At 40.2% G+C, this 16,551-nt stretch overlaps 1 protein-coding gene across 12 annotated transcripts in view; it reads left to right on the plus strand.

Moving 5' to 3' along the window:
* The window catches only part of KDM4C (lysine demethylase 4C), a 286,752-nt gene that overhangs the window by 6,396 nt on the left and 263,805 nt on the right, over positions 1-16,551 (plus strand). For 11 of the 12 annotated variants that reach the window (XM_066989006.1, XM_066989004.1, XM_066989002.1 and 8 more), the window contains one exon: positions 10,873-11,032. In XM_066989006.1, the coding sequence (XP_066845107.1) occupies positions 10,889-11,032 (144 nt within the window). In that variant the 5' untranslated portion in view covers positions 10,873-10,888. Of the gene's footprint in view, positions 1-99; positions 247-10,872; positions 11,033-16,551 lie in introns of those variants that run through there. The other variant, XM_048050763.2, reaches the window with a different exon arrangement.

Raw genomic sequence — 16,551 nt, forward strand, 5'->3', positions numbered from 1 at the left:
AAATGCAGTGTTTTGTACTTGAGGAAAGATAGTAGTTGTTGTGTAATCAAATCACAATGAAGGTTTTCATAAGAAGTTGCTGAAACGAAGTCCAGAGTGCTTTATGAATGCTTATTGTAGTTTTGGTGTATAAATTGTTAGGACAGACTTTAGGTTTCTTCCCGTATGCTGTATTTCATTCTGTTGTAAGATTGCATTTTGCTCCACTTTTTCACTTGTTTAAAATTGCGATGTTAGGCGTAGTGGGTAAGTTCATTGTCTGCATGAGTAATCCTACTACTGACTTAGGCAAGCATTCATATTTTTTATCCTTAATTCTGTTTAATTTTAATTCTTGGGGTACAGTATATTTAGGAAAATATAACATACAGTATATTTTAAGAAAATATTTTTTGAAGAAAATACACTGTACAACAGTAGATTAGAACAATTGCCAACTTTTTTGTTTAAGATGTTAAAGAGTTAGAATTAAGAACACATCTTTTTGTGAAGGCTGAATATTGCAAGAAGTTCTTCAAAGTCTAATTGGTTTCACTTTGTGATTGTCAGGCATGACAGGATATACTTCATTGGCTGTTGCTGTTTTTAAAGGAGTTTCATGAACAAAATGTGCTCTAGTTCCTTTGTGACATTTCTGCATTTAGCATGTAGAATTGCTTGACTGAGGCTGTTGCGATTTAGTTCAGTAGACCTATGATTTTCCACTGGGTTTTGTCTAGTTGAAGTTTTAGTTGTTAGCAGATACCCTTTCTTAGGAGAACCTTGGCAAACACGCCTGTTTTTAATAGATGCTATATGGCAACGATTACCCTGGTGGATCAGGTTTTGTTTCACTTTCACTGTTTAGTTCTTTGCTTAAAAGGTAATTTATAAGTGGTTTAAATTGTAAATGAGCCTATGGTTTTGGAGCTTGGTAAATTGTTTTGGAAAAAAAGATGGTAATTTTGATTTAAAATTAAAATTGGGATAAAGTTTAGAAGTCTGCAAACTGAGCTGTGAAAGAATAGAAATAAGATTTGAAGAGTTCTATCCCTAAGCATTAGGGATTTTCTTAATGTTTCAGTTTGATTCCAAATTGAACTATTTGAAGTATTTGATCTGAATAAATGATGGCAAATATTTCACAAGTGAGATCTGTAAGAATATTGAAAGTTAGAGAAAAGAGTAGAGGAAACCAACTGTCGTAACACAGTTGTCACCTTTAGTGTTGTAGGTATTCCTTGTGTAAGTTGGTGATAGTGGGAAGCTCACAGTGTTCTCTTGTTCTCCCTGTGGAAGTCTCATCTAGATTTACTCAGATACAAATCTTCACAGGTTGCTGCTGTACAAATGTTAAATGTATGGTTTAACAAGTTCTTCCTTGAACTTTCCGCATCACAAAGTGATATTGTAGAGCTACAAGCACAACATAGGCACAGTGTTGATCCTTTCTTCTTGCTACTTACACCTGCTAGAATATTGTAGGTCAGAGGCGCATGGCTCCCATGTACCAGCCTGCCAGTTCATTTTAGGCTATCTGCCTCTGCTCTGGAAGGTATATCGTTTTGGAGCGAGGAGGCTTTTGGTTGCCAGAGCTGAGGACGTGGTTTCTCGGCTGCTGTGTTGTAGCAAACCGTGGATGTGTCCAGTGACTATACCATGCGTGTGCTCTTGGTCATGTAGTTCACTTTAGTGTGCGTACTTACAGTCACAACAGCAGAAGGGCGAGTGTGACCCTTCCCTGGCTGCTTGGTACTGGGTCTACGGTAACTTAGAATGGGATGTGAGGGTAGGGGAATTGCATGACTTCTTCGAATTACAAAATCTTTAATGAGGGGTGAAATGCTCACTGGGAAGCTGCTTACCTTGCTAAGCAGCTGAACTCCACCACAACCGCTCTCTCACTGCCCCTCCTCAGAAGAGGAGGGGAAGAAGAAAAGGAAAGAAACAACTCACGGGTTGAGATAAGGATAATTTAGTTAAAGGAAAAATAATTATTAAGGGAAAATTATTATTAATTTAACTAAAGGGAAAGGGGAAAAGGAAAAACAAAAATAAGCAAAGGCCGCGTGGAAGTGGAGGGGAAAGGAATTACGCTCTGCTTCCCACAAACCAGCAATCCTTGACCACGTCCTTGAAGCAGGGCCTCAACACACATAGGCGTTGTTTGGGAGAACAGACGTTTTCATAACAAGAGCTCCCCCCTCCACTATTCTTCCTTTTTCCACCCTTTATTACTGAGTGTGACACCACATCGTGTGGCATATCCCTTCGCTCGGTTTAGATCAGCTGCCCTGGTGATGTTCCTTCCTCACCTCTTGCCCACCCCAGCCTGCTGGCTTGGGGGGGTGGGGGGTTTGGGCGGGGGGGGGGGGGGGGGGAGGGTTAGAGGGTGTCCTGGTGCGGCGCCAGTATTGCTCAGCAGTAGACACAACACTGGAGTGATATCAGGGCTGCTCTGGCTACAGGTGCAGAGCACAGCACTGTGTGGGCTGCTGCAGGGGGAGTTAACTTTGTCCAAGCCAGACCCAGTACACACACCCATGATAAAGTCTGTAGCTTCAGGTGTCCTGTAAGTGTCACGGGGTGGAAAATATGTCTTTGTTTCGCAGTTTGTAAAGACTAACACTTTTTACTTTGTCCTGTCTTTGTTCTTCACCTAGTAAAGGATTTGCTGTGTGATGGCAGCTTGTGAAAGAGTATCACTGTTAACCTAGCATGTTCCCCCCCCAAAAAAAGCATATGATTTGATCTTAAGGAGTTCTGAAATCCAAAATGTTTGTGCACAAGAGTATCTTCTGGGAGGAGATCTGTAAAGGTGGTTAGTAATCTGCCATATAGTTAGGGAGCTTCTTTGGGAGTTGCATTTAGTGTGAGAGACCTGGCAGGACTGCATAAAAAATACTTCTAGGATGGAGCTCACTTGTGGTATCATTATCATAGCTGAGAATGAAAACAGCAGGGCTGCCACCTGCTGTTTGTATCCCCAGCAATGTTATAGGCTGCATTATCAATGAATATTTTTCTGAACTTCTAGGGGCTTATAAATTAGCTTTTTAAAAGCTGCTTGTGGCTTCTGTGAGGACTGCACCTAAACTTGCAAATGTTGATGCTCCGTTGTGTGAATTCATGGTTTACTTGCACGTTGAATATTGTCTGTGGCTTTGGCACCCTTTTCCACTAACTGAGTAAATTGCTAAAACAAGGTAAGGTCCAGAAACAGGTTGTAAGGATGATTGGAACTAATGAAATGGATTTTCTGTGAGGAGACTAGGAGTCTTGAGCCTAGAAAAGAGGTGATTGAATGATCTGATGGTAGATGTCTTTAAGCTATGTATGGTCTGAAAGTAAATAGAAAAGGTGAACAATTGTTTACAACATACATGTGAGATGTCAGGTGAAACTAGAAAGTGAAATATTTAAAGCATACTGGAGATGCTTCATTTAGTATATATTGATCGTGGAGGGCTTTGTCAAAAGTTTTTTTTGAATATTAAAGGCCTACAAAGTTTCTAAGTCATGAGCAAAAAAAAATCAGCAACTCAAATGCAAAAAACATCCTCTTTGCCTCATTGTTCCTTGAGCTGTGAAGTGCTGAAGACTGAGATGTTATTCTGGAAAAGGATAAATATAAGCTACCCCTTCACTTGCTTTTTCTGAGAGACCTGCTGTTAGCGTCTGAGGGAACTGGACAGGCTGGACTGGCGATTACTGTTCCTAGAGACTGCTACATGCTCTACTCAGCTTGGACTATAGATTTCATGTCTTTGTTTTCATCAAAAGCTAAAACCTCTTGAAATACCGGTTGCAAATAATAATGAGAAAAAAAAACATATTTTCTTGCTCCAGATTAGTTTTCTTAAGACGTTGTTGTGTGCTTTAAGCCTGTTGCGGGGGATGAATGTCCATAGAATTAATTAGGTCATTTTTCAGTTCGGTATTTATGTGTTCAAAATAGGTCACTTTGTATTTTGGAAATAATTGCTTTAGGGGTAGTACTGTGACATAGAAATACAAACTTGAAATGAAGTTTGTCAAACTTTTTAGAGATTTATAGTGAAATTCAGATGACTCTAAGAGCTGTAGAATAAGGTCACTTACCAGATCTCATGTTCCTTAAGCTTTTTTAATTCATCAAATACTTTAATACTTATAACATTTTTAAACTTAATTGATTTTTTTTTCTGATGACTGCTGGATGTCTGACGAATACATGCCTAATCATGAGATTGTCTTGTATTTGTAAAATGAGTTAGTTTTACCCATTGTGACCTGTACATTTGTTTCAACAGTTAATGTGAATGAATACCAGAAATAAGATCCTATTTATCAGGAATTTCAAATCTGTTAAGTTTCCTTTTCCTAAGGCAGGTACATAAATCAGTTACACAATTTGCATGCATACTTGCTATTATTATGGGAACAGTTCAAATGTAAGTATGCAAAAATTGGATTAAGAATTAACTACTTGCACTCTCAGTTGCATATACAAACTATTTTATGTTTCTGATTACCTGAAAGTCATTCATGTAATTTGTCTATATGTCTGTATTTGGACTATATGCACTGTTGCAGTACTTTCTATAGAATCATAGAATCACTTAGGTTGGAAGAAACCTCCAACATCATCAAGTCCAACCACTAACCTTGCAATGGTAAGTTCACCATGAAACCATGCTACTATGTTCTATATCTACACATTTCTTGAAGACCTTCAGGGATGGTGACTCAGCCACTTTCCTGGGTGGCCTGTTCCAATGCCAAACAACCCTTTCAGTGAAGAAATTTCTCTTAATATCCAACTTAAACCTCCCTGAAGCAACTTTTTGCTTCACAAAATACAGGGAGTCAAATGGAATCTATTTAGAAATTAAGCTAATAAGCTTTAAAAAAAATTATGTAGGAAAATGCAGAATTGAATCTGTCTTTATCTGTGAAAAAGTTACTGGATAAACTTACGGAGTTTTTATTTATGTTATAATTAAAGCTTCTGTTTGAGCTATTAGTATAGATTAAGACCCGTTTTCTCAGTGCCTGTTTCCTTTCTGACTCTTGCAGAGCTGGCTGTACAAACCACTCCCCCCCCCCCCCCCCCCCCCCCAACAGACTCCTGAAAATGGGAGGTTAAGGGAAAAATTGATAATTTTCTTCAAGTTCTGTCAAAAAAAAAAAAAAGTATTTAGTAATTACTTAAAAATGTTGGCTAACACTTTATAATGAGAATCCCGTGCTTTAAAAAAAAACTGAAGGCAGAGACACTGACAATAGTTTACTTTTTGTTGAGGTTGATCTGAAATGTATATTTTTTTAAATCATGGAATCGTAGCATATCCTGAGTTGGAAGGGATCCACAAGGATCATTGAGTCCAAATCCTGGCTCTGCACAGGATCACCAAAAATCAGACCATGTGTCTGAGAGTGTTGTCCAAACTCTTCTGGAACTCCGGCAGGCTCGGTGCCGTGCCCACTGCCCTGGGGAGCCTGTCCCAGTGCCCGACCACCCTCTGGGCGCAGAACCTTTCCCTAACCCCCAGCCTGACCCTCCCCTGTCCCAGCCCCATGCCGTTCCCTCGGGTCCTGTCGCTGTCCCCAGAGAGCAGAGCTCAGCGCCTGCCCCTCCGCTCCCCTCGTGAGGGAGCTGCAGGCCGCCATGAGGCCTCCCCTCGGCCTGCTCTGCTCGGGGCTGAGCAAACCAAGGGACCTCAGCCGCTCCTCATACATCTTGCCCTCTAAACTGTTTGTCATCTTCGGAGGCTCTTTAACAGTTTTATGTCCTTCGTATAATTGTGGCACCCAAATCTGCACACAGCTCTCAAGGTGAGGTCATATCAGCAGAGCAGAGGGGTACAATCGCTTCCCTCAGCAGGCTAGCAATTGTGTGCTTGATTGTGCTAACCCCAGGGTCCATTTGGCTTTTTTGGCTGCCAGGGCACACTGTTGACTCATATTTATCTTAGTGTTGACCAGAACCCCAGATCCCTTTCTGTGGGGCTGCTCTTCCAGCCTCTTGTCCCCTACTCTGTATGTGTAGCCAGGGTTGCCCCTTCCCAGGTGCAGAATCCGGCTGTTGTTGAACTTTATGTGGTTGGTGATTGCCCAGCCATCTGATTTGTCAAGATCTCTCTGCAAGCCTCTTTGCCCTTGAGGGAGTTCACTGCTCCTCCCAATTCAGTGTCACCCACAAACTTACTTAGTTTACCTTCAAGTATAAATACCTTCGGAGGTTTGTGGGCAGACTGCAGTTTATTGAATCAGGCTCATAGTTAAATTGAACATGTTTGACTAAAGCTTTCCTGTGATTAGCTATAAAGCATCTATCTTTCTTTCAATGTTATGCAAAGTACTAATGCATGCTAGTTTGAGTGGTGTACGTCTTCTCACTTGTTCATATTACTGTCTGCTTTTCTTGATAGTCATGGACAGTCTTATCAACATGCAATTCTGTCTTGCAAGGGGACAGAAAATGTCAGATTACAGTGCTAATATTATTGGTTTAAAATAGCAGTAAAAATCCCTGCATATATATTGCTACTTTCTCTTTTATATTGTGCAGTTAAAATGGACATACTGCCCTTGTTTCTCTAGCTTCATATGTACTAGTGTTTTGCACATTTTCATGACGTAGTTTTAAGTAATAACACTACAAGAACCTTATTTCTTAGCTTGTACAGCTCTGGGTAGTATCCCAGAACAGGTAGTTATCCATACACCTAAGTGTGTGGATATCCATACACTTAAGTGGTATAGTGAAGGCAATCATAGTTACTGCAATCATAGGATTGCAGTATGGATTTTACTATAGAATGGCACCTTAGTCATGCAATGTTTGCAAAAGAAACAAACAAAAACAACAACAAACTGCTCTGAAGGCCTCTTGGATTTTATACTGAGCCTTGTTTCATGATCTCTTATTTTAACGATTTGGCAGGATACAACTGATTTTTTGTATGTGGGAGAAAGTATGTAAGACCATTGAATTCCACAAACTTGGTGAGAGAATTACATAGTGTTTAGAAATTAATATAACTGAACACAGAAGACTTATTTTTAAATATTTTCTAGTTGGTTTGTAGCATAGTTTATTTTTGTGTTCAATTGTAGAATGAATTTAAGTTTCAGCTGGTAGACTGTATCATAACTGCAAAGGTATTAAATTTCTGAGAAACTATAAAATGAATAGCTTTATGTATTAAGAAGTAAATGGACTTTTAGCATAGCAAGTACTGTGTAGCTTTTATAATGTTTCTGTCTCCTAAATGGAAGAGGTTGTATACCAGTATCTGCTAAAGGAACACTTGAACACACACTGTGTTTATCAAAGATAAACAAGTGTGTGAATCATAGAATTACAGAACGGTTTGTATTGGAAGGGGCCTTAAGGATCACCCAGTTCCAACCCCCCTGCCCCGGGCAGGGACACCTTCTGCTAGACCAGGCTGCTCAAAGCCCTATCTAACCTGGCCTTGCCCAGGGACGGGGCGTCCACAACTTCTCTGAGCAAAATGAGAAAACGTCTTTTAGTGAGGAAGAAGGGTTGCAGAGGAGCATGGATCAGACAGTTTATTTCCACCAAGAATAACAAAGTTGGCTGGTCTGTGTGGTCCTTGGATAGTGAACTGGACCCTAAGATAGGATTTTTACATGCTCAGAGTTATGCAAAAATTCTGCCTTTCCAATGTTATACATACATCTTTGTGATTAGTTGAAAGAGATTCTGCCTCTGACAAAAGATTCAGCTTCCTCACAGTACAAGTCAGCTGTGTGCTTGAGCTTTGTCTCAGTTCAAGAAACTCTAAAAACAAAACAAAAAACCCAACCAAACAACAACAAAAAAAAACACCACCACCACCAAAAGTCTTGTTAGTATCTTCACTTCAGTAGGTCTTGCAAACAAGATTTGAGGAATCCAGCAGCAAGGCAAGCATGCTGGTATGTGTGGTTGTCAAGTTAGCATAAGAAGGTCTAGGCCAACCCCACTGCTGAAGGAGGGTTGGCTAAAGCAGGTTTTTTTTTTCCATTTTGTGCCTATTGTTATTTGTCCTGTCACTGGACCACTGGACACCAGTGGAAAGAACCTGGCTTCATCTTCACTCCTTCCCATTAAGTGTTTATACACATAGAAAACACACCTCACACCACCTGAGCCTTCCCTGCTTCCAGGCTGAGCAGTCCCAGCTCTCTCAGCCTTCCTTTGTAGGAGAGGTGCACCAGTCTCTTCACCATCTCAGTGGCCCACTCTTGGACTCTTTCCAGTATGCTCATGTCTCTTGTACTGGTGGTCCTGTCCTGGACACGGAATTCCGAGTATCACCAGTGCTGAGTAGAAGGGAAGGATCACCTCTCTTGATCTGCTGATGATACTTTGCCAATGCAGCCAAGAATACTGCTAGCATTCTTAGCAACGAGGGCATCCTACTGGCTTATGTTCAGCTTGGTGTCCACCAGGACCTCCAGGTCCTTTTCTGCAGAGCTGCTTTCCAGCTGGGTGGCCACCAGCATGTGCTGGTGCCTGGGGTTGTTACTCTGTAGCTGGAGGTTACTGTCATTTCACTTCTCCAGCCTGTCTGGGTCCCTTTGGGTGGCTGCACAGCCCTCTGCTGTATCAGAATACAAATACATAGTGTTTGTATTCTCTACAAATATTACGGAATTAAGCAGAAGTAGTAGCTCTGAGGGTGGTTGGACAAAATTGTATGCCTGAGCGGTGTTGAAGTATTGATACAACAGTTTTTGGTTAACAATTCCAACTATTGTTTTTTTGCAAAAAAGAAACAACTTTAAAGTTAATGCATAACTTTGTTTAGGAATTGTTAGGTTTAGGAGTGCTTGACTTGGTACAGGCCAGTTAAGTGAATAAAATGCACATCTGAAAAGTTCTTACCTTTCCACTGAGGGAAAGAATATTAATGATTAGAAAATACAAATTCATAAGTGGGGCTGCTGAAGTTGCTTGGTTTTAAAAAAACAAGAACAATCCTCCCCCCAAAAAGCAGGTCTAGAGCATGAATCAACTCCCTCTGCTTCCGCTTGAAGCCCCCCAGAACTGAACCAACAATATTAGAAAACAGTGAAGAGTTTAGGGAAGGATGTTAATCTCTGTGCTGTGATAAAATACCTAATGACTGCAGTCTGTCTTGTATACAATCAATGAAATAGGTTAAAGGTGTGAAATGAAAATTAATGAAATACTATTACATTTCTTGCCAAGAAGAAATAGCAGGTTCTTTTAGAGGTGGTGTGTTTGTGTGTACTACACTCACGTGCATGTACATTTAATACATGTAAAGCTGAAAGTCTAAAAGCTGATTAGGGAGAGATCACATATCCTGCTCAGTTACCCTTTTTCAAGTATCACCTCATTGTCAGTAAAGAATTATAAATAGTAGCCATTGTATACTGTGCTGTGCAATGAAGGCAAGCATAACTTCACCTTTGTTTATAACCTAGTCTCCTTGACCTGGTACTGGTCATTGTAGTAAGTTTACATGTGGATCTTTAATGGGTGGGAATAAGTGAAGAGTGTGTTAGATACATGCCAGCTGTTAATCACCAGGGGAAGTTACTCCAGTTGCACATTGTGAGGTGTCGTTGCCTATATGGACTTGATAAATACAAAAATAACCCCAAATTAAAATGATACTGATTTTTCCGGCATGGGAGACTTGCAGAAGTCTAGTGAATTTGAGTTCAGACAGGGATGCAAATAAATGGAGAGCAGGATGTTATGGAAGGTGGGAGTGTGAAAAAAGAAATCTAAGCATTAGAAATGGAGAGTGGTATGCTGGGGGATGCGGGAAGGCAAAAACTTAAAGAAAGATAGGGACACAAAAAGCAGGCTAAATGTTGGAATGCCAGTAGGAGAACAAAACATACAAAGACATAAAGGGATCTTCCAGATACTGTTTTCCCGTGCAGTGATTTGTACAAACCCAAGCTAGGAGAGATGTGAAACTAATGAAATAGGTGGCTAACAGCTAACCAGCTAACTCACAAGCAAAATTTAAGGTAACGGTGTGGCAACGAAACCATGGATGCATATGTTTTGCAGATGGAGAAGATGAGGAATGAGACAGCAAAATCACTAGAAAGCTAGCCAAAGCTGAGTTACTTGTATTTTGGATTAAGTTTTTAGTAAGATTAAGGAAGGATTTTGTGAACAATAGGTTTTACTCCTTGTTGGCACATGGTGAGGTAGAGTTGGAAATTATACCTGCTGAAGCTAAATTATATCTGTTAGTGGCACAAAGACCAGTCCTTTCATTATTTCTGTATCTTAGTATATGAAACTAAAATATTTTTTTAACCATCCTTAATGTAGTCATGGAAATGAAGGGAAATGCCAGTCATCTTTCTGTATCTACTGCATGCATTGATTCTGTTGAAAAGGCTTTGGAGAATGAGGGGTGATACAATTGCTGTTGAAACACTGACATGTGAGTTAGAAAATCCATGTGCTCTTTCCCTACGTTTGCAGTGTGACTAGAAAGTCAGTAATCAATTTCCCCATATGCTAAATGGGAGTAATAATATTTTATTACCAGAGTAGCTTTGCTGCTCTAGGTTATACTTGTGTAATGTAATTGTCTACAGAGAACCTGTGGATGGATCAGCACAGGAGGATGCTAGTATGGTGTTAAGTGATAACTTGAAAAAATGTGTTGTAAATTCAAACCGGTACGTTGCTTATGGTAGTGTCCCTTCTGGGTGAGGGCCAAGTGGTCTTTAGGGAGTGGGGAGAAAAAGTAAACGTCCTTTTTGTGCCTTTTATACAAGCATGGGCAGGGGATTTTGAAAACCCTTTTCCAATTTGAAACATACGCTGAATCTCAGATGTTGTTTAATAGAAGATTGTTCTCTTCAGTATATGTGATGTTATTTTATTTTACTTTTCAGTGGAAACTGAGCCACAATGGAGGCTGTCATCTCAGATAGTCCTCCAAACCCAAGCTGCAAAATCATGACTTTTAAGCCTTCGATGGATGAATTCAGGGATTTCAACAAATACCTAGCATACATGGAATCACAAGGCGCTCATAGGGCTGGAGTTGCAAAGGTATGTAGAAGGAAAATTGTTCCTAATGCACATTTTCCTAGTATTTTTATTTCAATATTTATTTCAATATTTTTATTTTATTGCAAAACATACCTCGTTAATACTTAACATTTTTCCAAATGATTTTCAATGAATAGATACTACTCTATTTTTCTTATAAGAGCTTTGTAGTATTTCTGTTTTAATGGAAAATAATGAAGATACTGTTCTCTTTCCAACCTTCAATTGTTTCTATGTTTACCATGACAAAAGGGCATCTATTCCTAAGGCAGATCTAAACTATTTTTTTTTGTAATGCACAACTAAATAGGGAAGTGATAGCATAACCTAGAAAATCCTTATCTATCAGATGTTGAATTCATTCCTTTGGGGTGGCATATAACTTCACTGAAGTAGATAATCCCAATAGTCAGTTGTTACATATGTGAAGATAGTGAACCACTATTGGAATTTAAATTGTTTACTTTTTAATGGTGATTGTTATATTTTTGTTATGGCAGTATCGCTTAGATTGGAAAAGACCCTTAAGATCATCACGTCCAACCATCTACCTCACTGCCAACTCTATCTCTAAACCGTGTCCCTAACTGCCACATCCACATGTTTCTTAAATACCTCCCGGGATGGCAATCCCACTGCTTCCCTGAGCAGCCTGTTTCAGTGTCTAACCTGTGTGGAGAAACCCTTCCTGATAGCCAATGTGAATCTCCCCTGGTGCAACTTGAGGCTGTTGCCTCATGTTCTATCACTTCTCTCTTGAGAAATGAGACTAACACCCACCTCACTGCAACCCCTTCCAGGTAGTTGTAGAGAGCAGTGATGTCTACCCTCAGCCTCCTTTTCTTCAGACTAAGCATCCCCAGTTCCCTCAGCTACTCCTCATAGGTTTTATCTTCTAGACCCATCACCAGCTTCATTGTTCTCTGCACAAACTTCAGCAACTCAGTATCCTTCTTGTAGTGAGGGGCCCAAAACTGAACACAGTACTTGAGGTTCAGTCTCACCAGTGCTGAGTTCTGTAGTCCTGCTGGTCACCCTGTTTCTGATGCAGGCCAGGGTGCCGTTGGCTTTCTTGGTCACCTGGGCACACTGCTGCCTAATGTTCAGCTGGCTGTTGACCAGTACCCCGGTCCTGTTCTGCTGGGCAACTTTCCAGCCGCTTTTCCCAGGCCTGTACTGCTGCATGGGGTTGTTACAACCCAAGTGCTGAACCCAGCACTTAGCCTTGTTGAATAGCGCGTAATTGGATATGACCCATCGATCAAGTCAATCCAGATTCCTCTATAGAGCTTTTCTATCCTTAAGCAGATCAGCACTCCTGCCTGACATGGTGTCATCTAAAAACTTACTGACACTTAATTACAGTCAGTCCCCTCATCCAGATCATTAATAAAAAAGTTAAACAAAACCAGCCCCAACACTGTGCTCTGGGGAACACCACTTGTGACTGGCTGCCAACCAGATTCAACTCCATTCACAATGTCTCTTTGGGCTTGGCTGTTAAGCTATTTTTTTTGTCCATTGAACAAGCAGTACGTCTGTCCAAGCCACAAGCAGCCAGTTTCTCTAAGGGACAGCTGTGGGAAACAGTATCAAATGCTTTGCTAAAGTCCAGGTAAACAACATCCACAGCCTTTCCCTTGTCCACTAAATGGGTCATCTTTTCACAAAAGATAAGGATAGTCCAGCAGGACCTGCCTTTCATAAACCAAGGCTGACTGGGTCTGATCTCCTGGTTGTCCTGTACATGCCATGCAATAGCACTTAAGATGATCTGCTCCGTGACCTTCCCTGGCACCAAGGTCAGAGTGGCAGGTCTGTAATTCCCCAGATCCTCCTTCCTGCCGTTCCTGTAGATGGGCATCAAACTCATCAACCTCCAGTCAGCTGTGATCTCCCATTTTTAGCAAGGACTGTTGGTAAATTATTGAAAGTGGTTCAGTGAGCACTTCTGCTAGCACCTTCAGCATCTTTGAGTAGATCCCATCCAGCCCCGTGGATTATAGTGTTGTTGTGTAGTAGGTTGTTAACCATTCCCATTAGGATTTTAAGGGCTTCATTCTGCTCCCTGATTTGGTTTTCCAGCTCAGCAGGCTCGGTACCCACAGAACAATTAGCCTGAGTAATAAGGCTGAGGTGAAGAAGGCACTAAATACCTCAGCAGTAAGTGCACTATCTACCATTGTATTGCCCTTCAAACAATGGTATATCCAGGATCTTAGAGCAGGTATTCCTTCCCTAATGGAGAGTGATTGTCAGAGACAGTTACTTAATGTTACATCATATTTGTGTCTTATCTGTTTGGTCACTTTTCAAACCAACTGTGCACAGTGCAGGTTTGGAAATCCTAGCTTAGTTATTTTAAGTAGCTGTTGGGAACAGCTCTCTTCATCACTGGGTTTAAACTAATAGAGCAAAGTGAAGACATTTAAAAAATTGAGATGAGAGAAACAAACCCTCTGAGACACTGAACCCTGCAAATTTTCAAAAACTTGTGGTTTATTTTCTTGCTGACTTCTGAGAGTAGGGTGCATATAGGTGATATTTTAAACCATTCTCCACAAACAGGAGTAGAAATGTGATAGAAAAAACAGGAAAGCCTGGGCTCAATTTTCACACGTTCAACCATACTATGGAACCTGTTTGTGTGGGAATGAACTGTTACAGACTTCTCATCTTGAACAGTGAAGTTAACAGCAAATTCATCATAGTGACATCTATTGCTCAACAGATTTACCCCATTAACGTGTATGTGGGCAGGAGATTCTAGCTCTATATTATTCTGTGGATTACATACATGGACTTTTGTCATTAAAATACCATTTTCATATTGTTTACATAAATAGTTTTATTTCAGCTGCTAGTAGTTTGTAATGCTGTCACATGGGGATCTACCCAAAAAAATAAAAACTGCTTTATGACCAGCCACTATGGTTTCTGTATTCATAGTTGACCTTGGCTTGTTTTCTTTGTTATTTTGTGTATCAAACAACAACAGGTATGCTTAACTGTATTCCTTGCTATCTGTCTCTATATGGAAAAACTATTATATGTGTCAGTGTTTCCCTATACTATATTTGGGAAAAAAAAAACCAAAACAGAACAATGAACTAGTTTTGTTTAAAAACAGGAATATTTTTTGATGAGCTTTTTATTGTGCAGTTTGCCCCACAAGTTAACTAATCTTTTCTTGCAATAGTATTAACAAATCTCATTGAGAAACAAAACCAACCTCCTATTTCATCTTAAAGGAAAATGAAGTAAACTGTATTTACCTCTTTGACAGTTCTCATGAAATGCATCATCAGATATGATACTATAATTCTTAAAAAGGCTATGCAAAGGTATGTTCTTATTGTTTAGATCATAATAAGAAGAGCTTCAGTTATTCCCTGTCATGACGGTAGGAAGGCTCTGCAGAGGGATGTGGATAGGCTGGATCAATGGGCCAAGGCTGACTGTATGAAGTTCAACAAAGCCAAGTGCTGGGTGGTGCGCTTAGGGCACAACAACCCCATGCAGTGCTACAGGCTGGGGGAAGAGTGGCCAGAAAGCTGCCGATCAGAAAAGGATATGGGGGTATTGGTGGATAGTCAACTGAATATGAGCCAGCAGTGTGCTCAGGTGGCTGAGAAGGCCAACAGCATCCTGGCTTGTGTCACGAGTAGTGTGGCCAGCAGGAACAGGGAAGCGGTTGTCCCCCTGTACTCAGCTCTGTTCAGTTTTGGGCCCTTCACTACAAGAAAAACATTGAGTTGCTGGAGCATGCCCAAAGAGCAGCGAATGTGGTGAAGGGTCTAGAGAACAAATCTTAATGAGGAGTGGTTGAGGGAACTGGGGTTGTTTAGCTTGGAGAAAAGGAGGCTCAGGGGAGATCTTACCGTGCTCTGCAATTACCATAAAGGAGACTATAGCAGGGTGGGGATCAGTCTCTTCTCTCAGGCACTAAGTGGGGACAAGGGGAAGTGGCCTCGAGCTGTGCCAGGTGAGGTTTGGTTTGGATATTAGGAGAAACTTAGACACTGAAAAGGTTGTGAGGCACTGGAATAGGCCACCCAGGGACGTGGTTGAGTCACCATCCCTGGAGGTCTTTAAAAGACGTTTAGATATTGAGCTTAGTGATATGGTTTAGTGTAGTCAAGAAATGTGTAGATGTAGTGCTTAGTGACGTGGTTTAATGGTGGACTTGGTAGTGCTAGGTTAAAGGTTGTACTTGGTGGTCTTAGAGGTCTTTTCCAACCTAAATGATTCCATGATTTTTTTGTGTGTGTGTGTTAGTGTGTGCTTGTTCTATTCTTACCTGTTAAAGATTGAAGCAGCTAGAAACCCTGTTCAGTGTAGTGTCTTCTTGGTACAGGTTCTAAGCACTCCTGAGGCTGCTTGTATACTTAAGACTGACCAGGTGTCTAAAACTTAAGTCAAGTGCACTAGCCATTTGTGTGTATGTACGTACTTTAGGATGTTGTGGGAAATAAATTCTTCCGTATCTTGGCACTCTTGGTTGCAAAATTTCAGCCAGTAAAAATGAAGAAAGATAATGAATTTGTCTTCTTGAAATAATGGAAAGATTGTATGTTTTCAGTTTATTGATTGAAGACATGATGACTGGGGCTTCAGTCATTGTTCTCATTTGGTTCCTTATCTCTGTTCTGGTTTGGTTTCTTTCATCCAGCAATTAAACGAAGGTGTAAAACCAGATGATATAAAGAAAATATGCTGTCACTTCAGAAAGAGTGTCACTTAGTGTTTAATATGTTTGGTTTTGTAGATTTTTAACTTTTTTGTAAAATTTTTGAAGTTGAAACACCTTAAAGGAACGCTGTAATGAGGCAAAGTAGTAGTAATCTTTTTAGGTTAGGCATATGAATGTGTGAACATGAGTATTTTTTCTAAATACTAGATGGAACAGTGATTTCTAGCAGATGTCTCAGTATTTTAAAGAGTGGTAGTGCAGATACTGGCTGTGGAATGGATGTAAGCATATAACATACCGAACTTTAACACTAGCCTAGTCAAAATGGAATCTGTGAAATGAAATTATGACAATAAAATAACAGAGGTCAGGCTGTAGTCTTTACTTATTCTTTCATATTTACCCTGGTGTAATGCTGCAAGACTGTAGATTAGAGTCCTGTAACTGAGTTGAAAATGAATACATTTTAGTAATGAAATACTTCAGAGCTGTAACATGTTTCAGGATTAGAATGAAAAGTAGGTGGTAAATTTTAGGTTGTTTATCTAGCTAATGCTTTTTAAACTATATTAATTCTTAAGTTTTCAAGCCGTGTTTTTTCATAGGTACTTAAATACAAACTGAAACCTGAAAATTATTTCCTGACAAGATGATGTGCTGCTTCCTCAAGGGCAAAACGTCCAGTGTTTTTGCTATTACAAAACTACAGCTATTTATTTTGTATCTTTACATTGACTATGCCATTCTTGTTTCACTTCTGAATTAGGTGACTATTAGATCTCATTAGCAGATAGTAGACACGGAAAAACTTGCCTACAGATAACTT

Source organism: Anser cygnoides, chromosome Z (assembly GCF_040182565.1).
Source record: "Anser cygnoides isolate HZ-2024a breed goose chromosome Z, Taihu_goose_T2T_genome, whole genome shotgun sequence".
NCBI classification, from domain to species: Eukaryota; Metazoa; Chordata; class Aves; order Anseriformes; family Anatidae; genus Anser; species Anser cygnoides.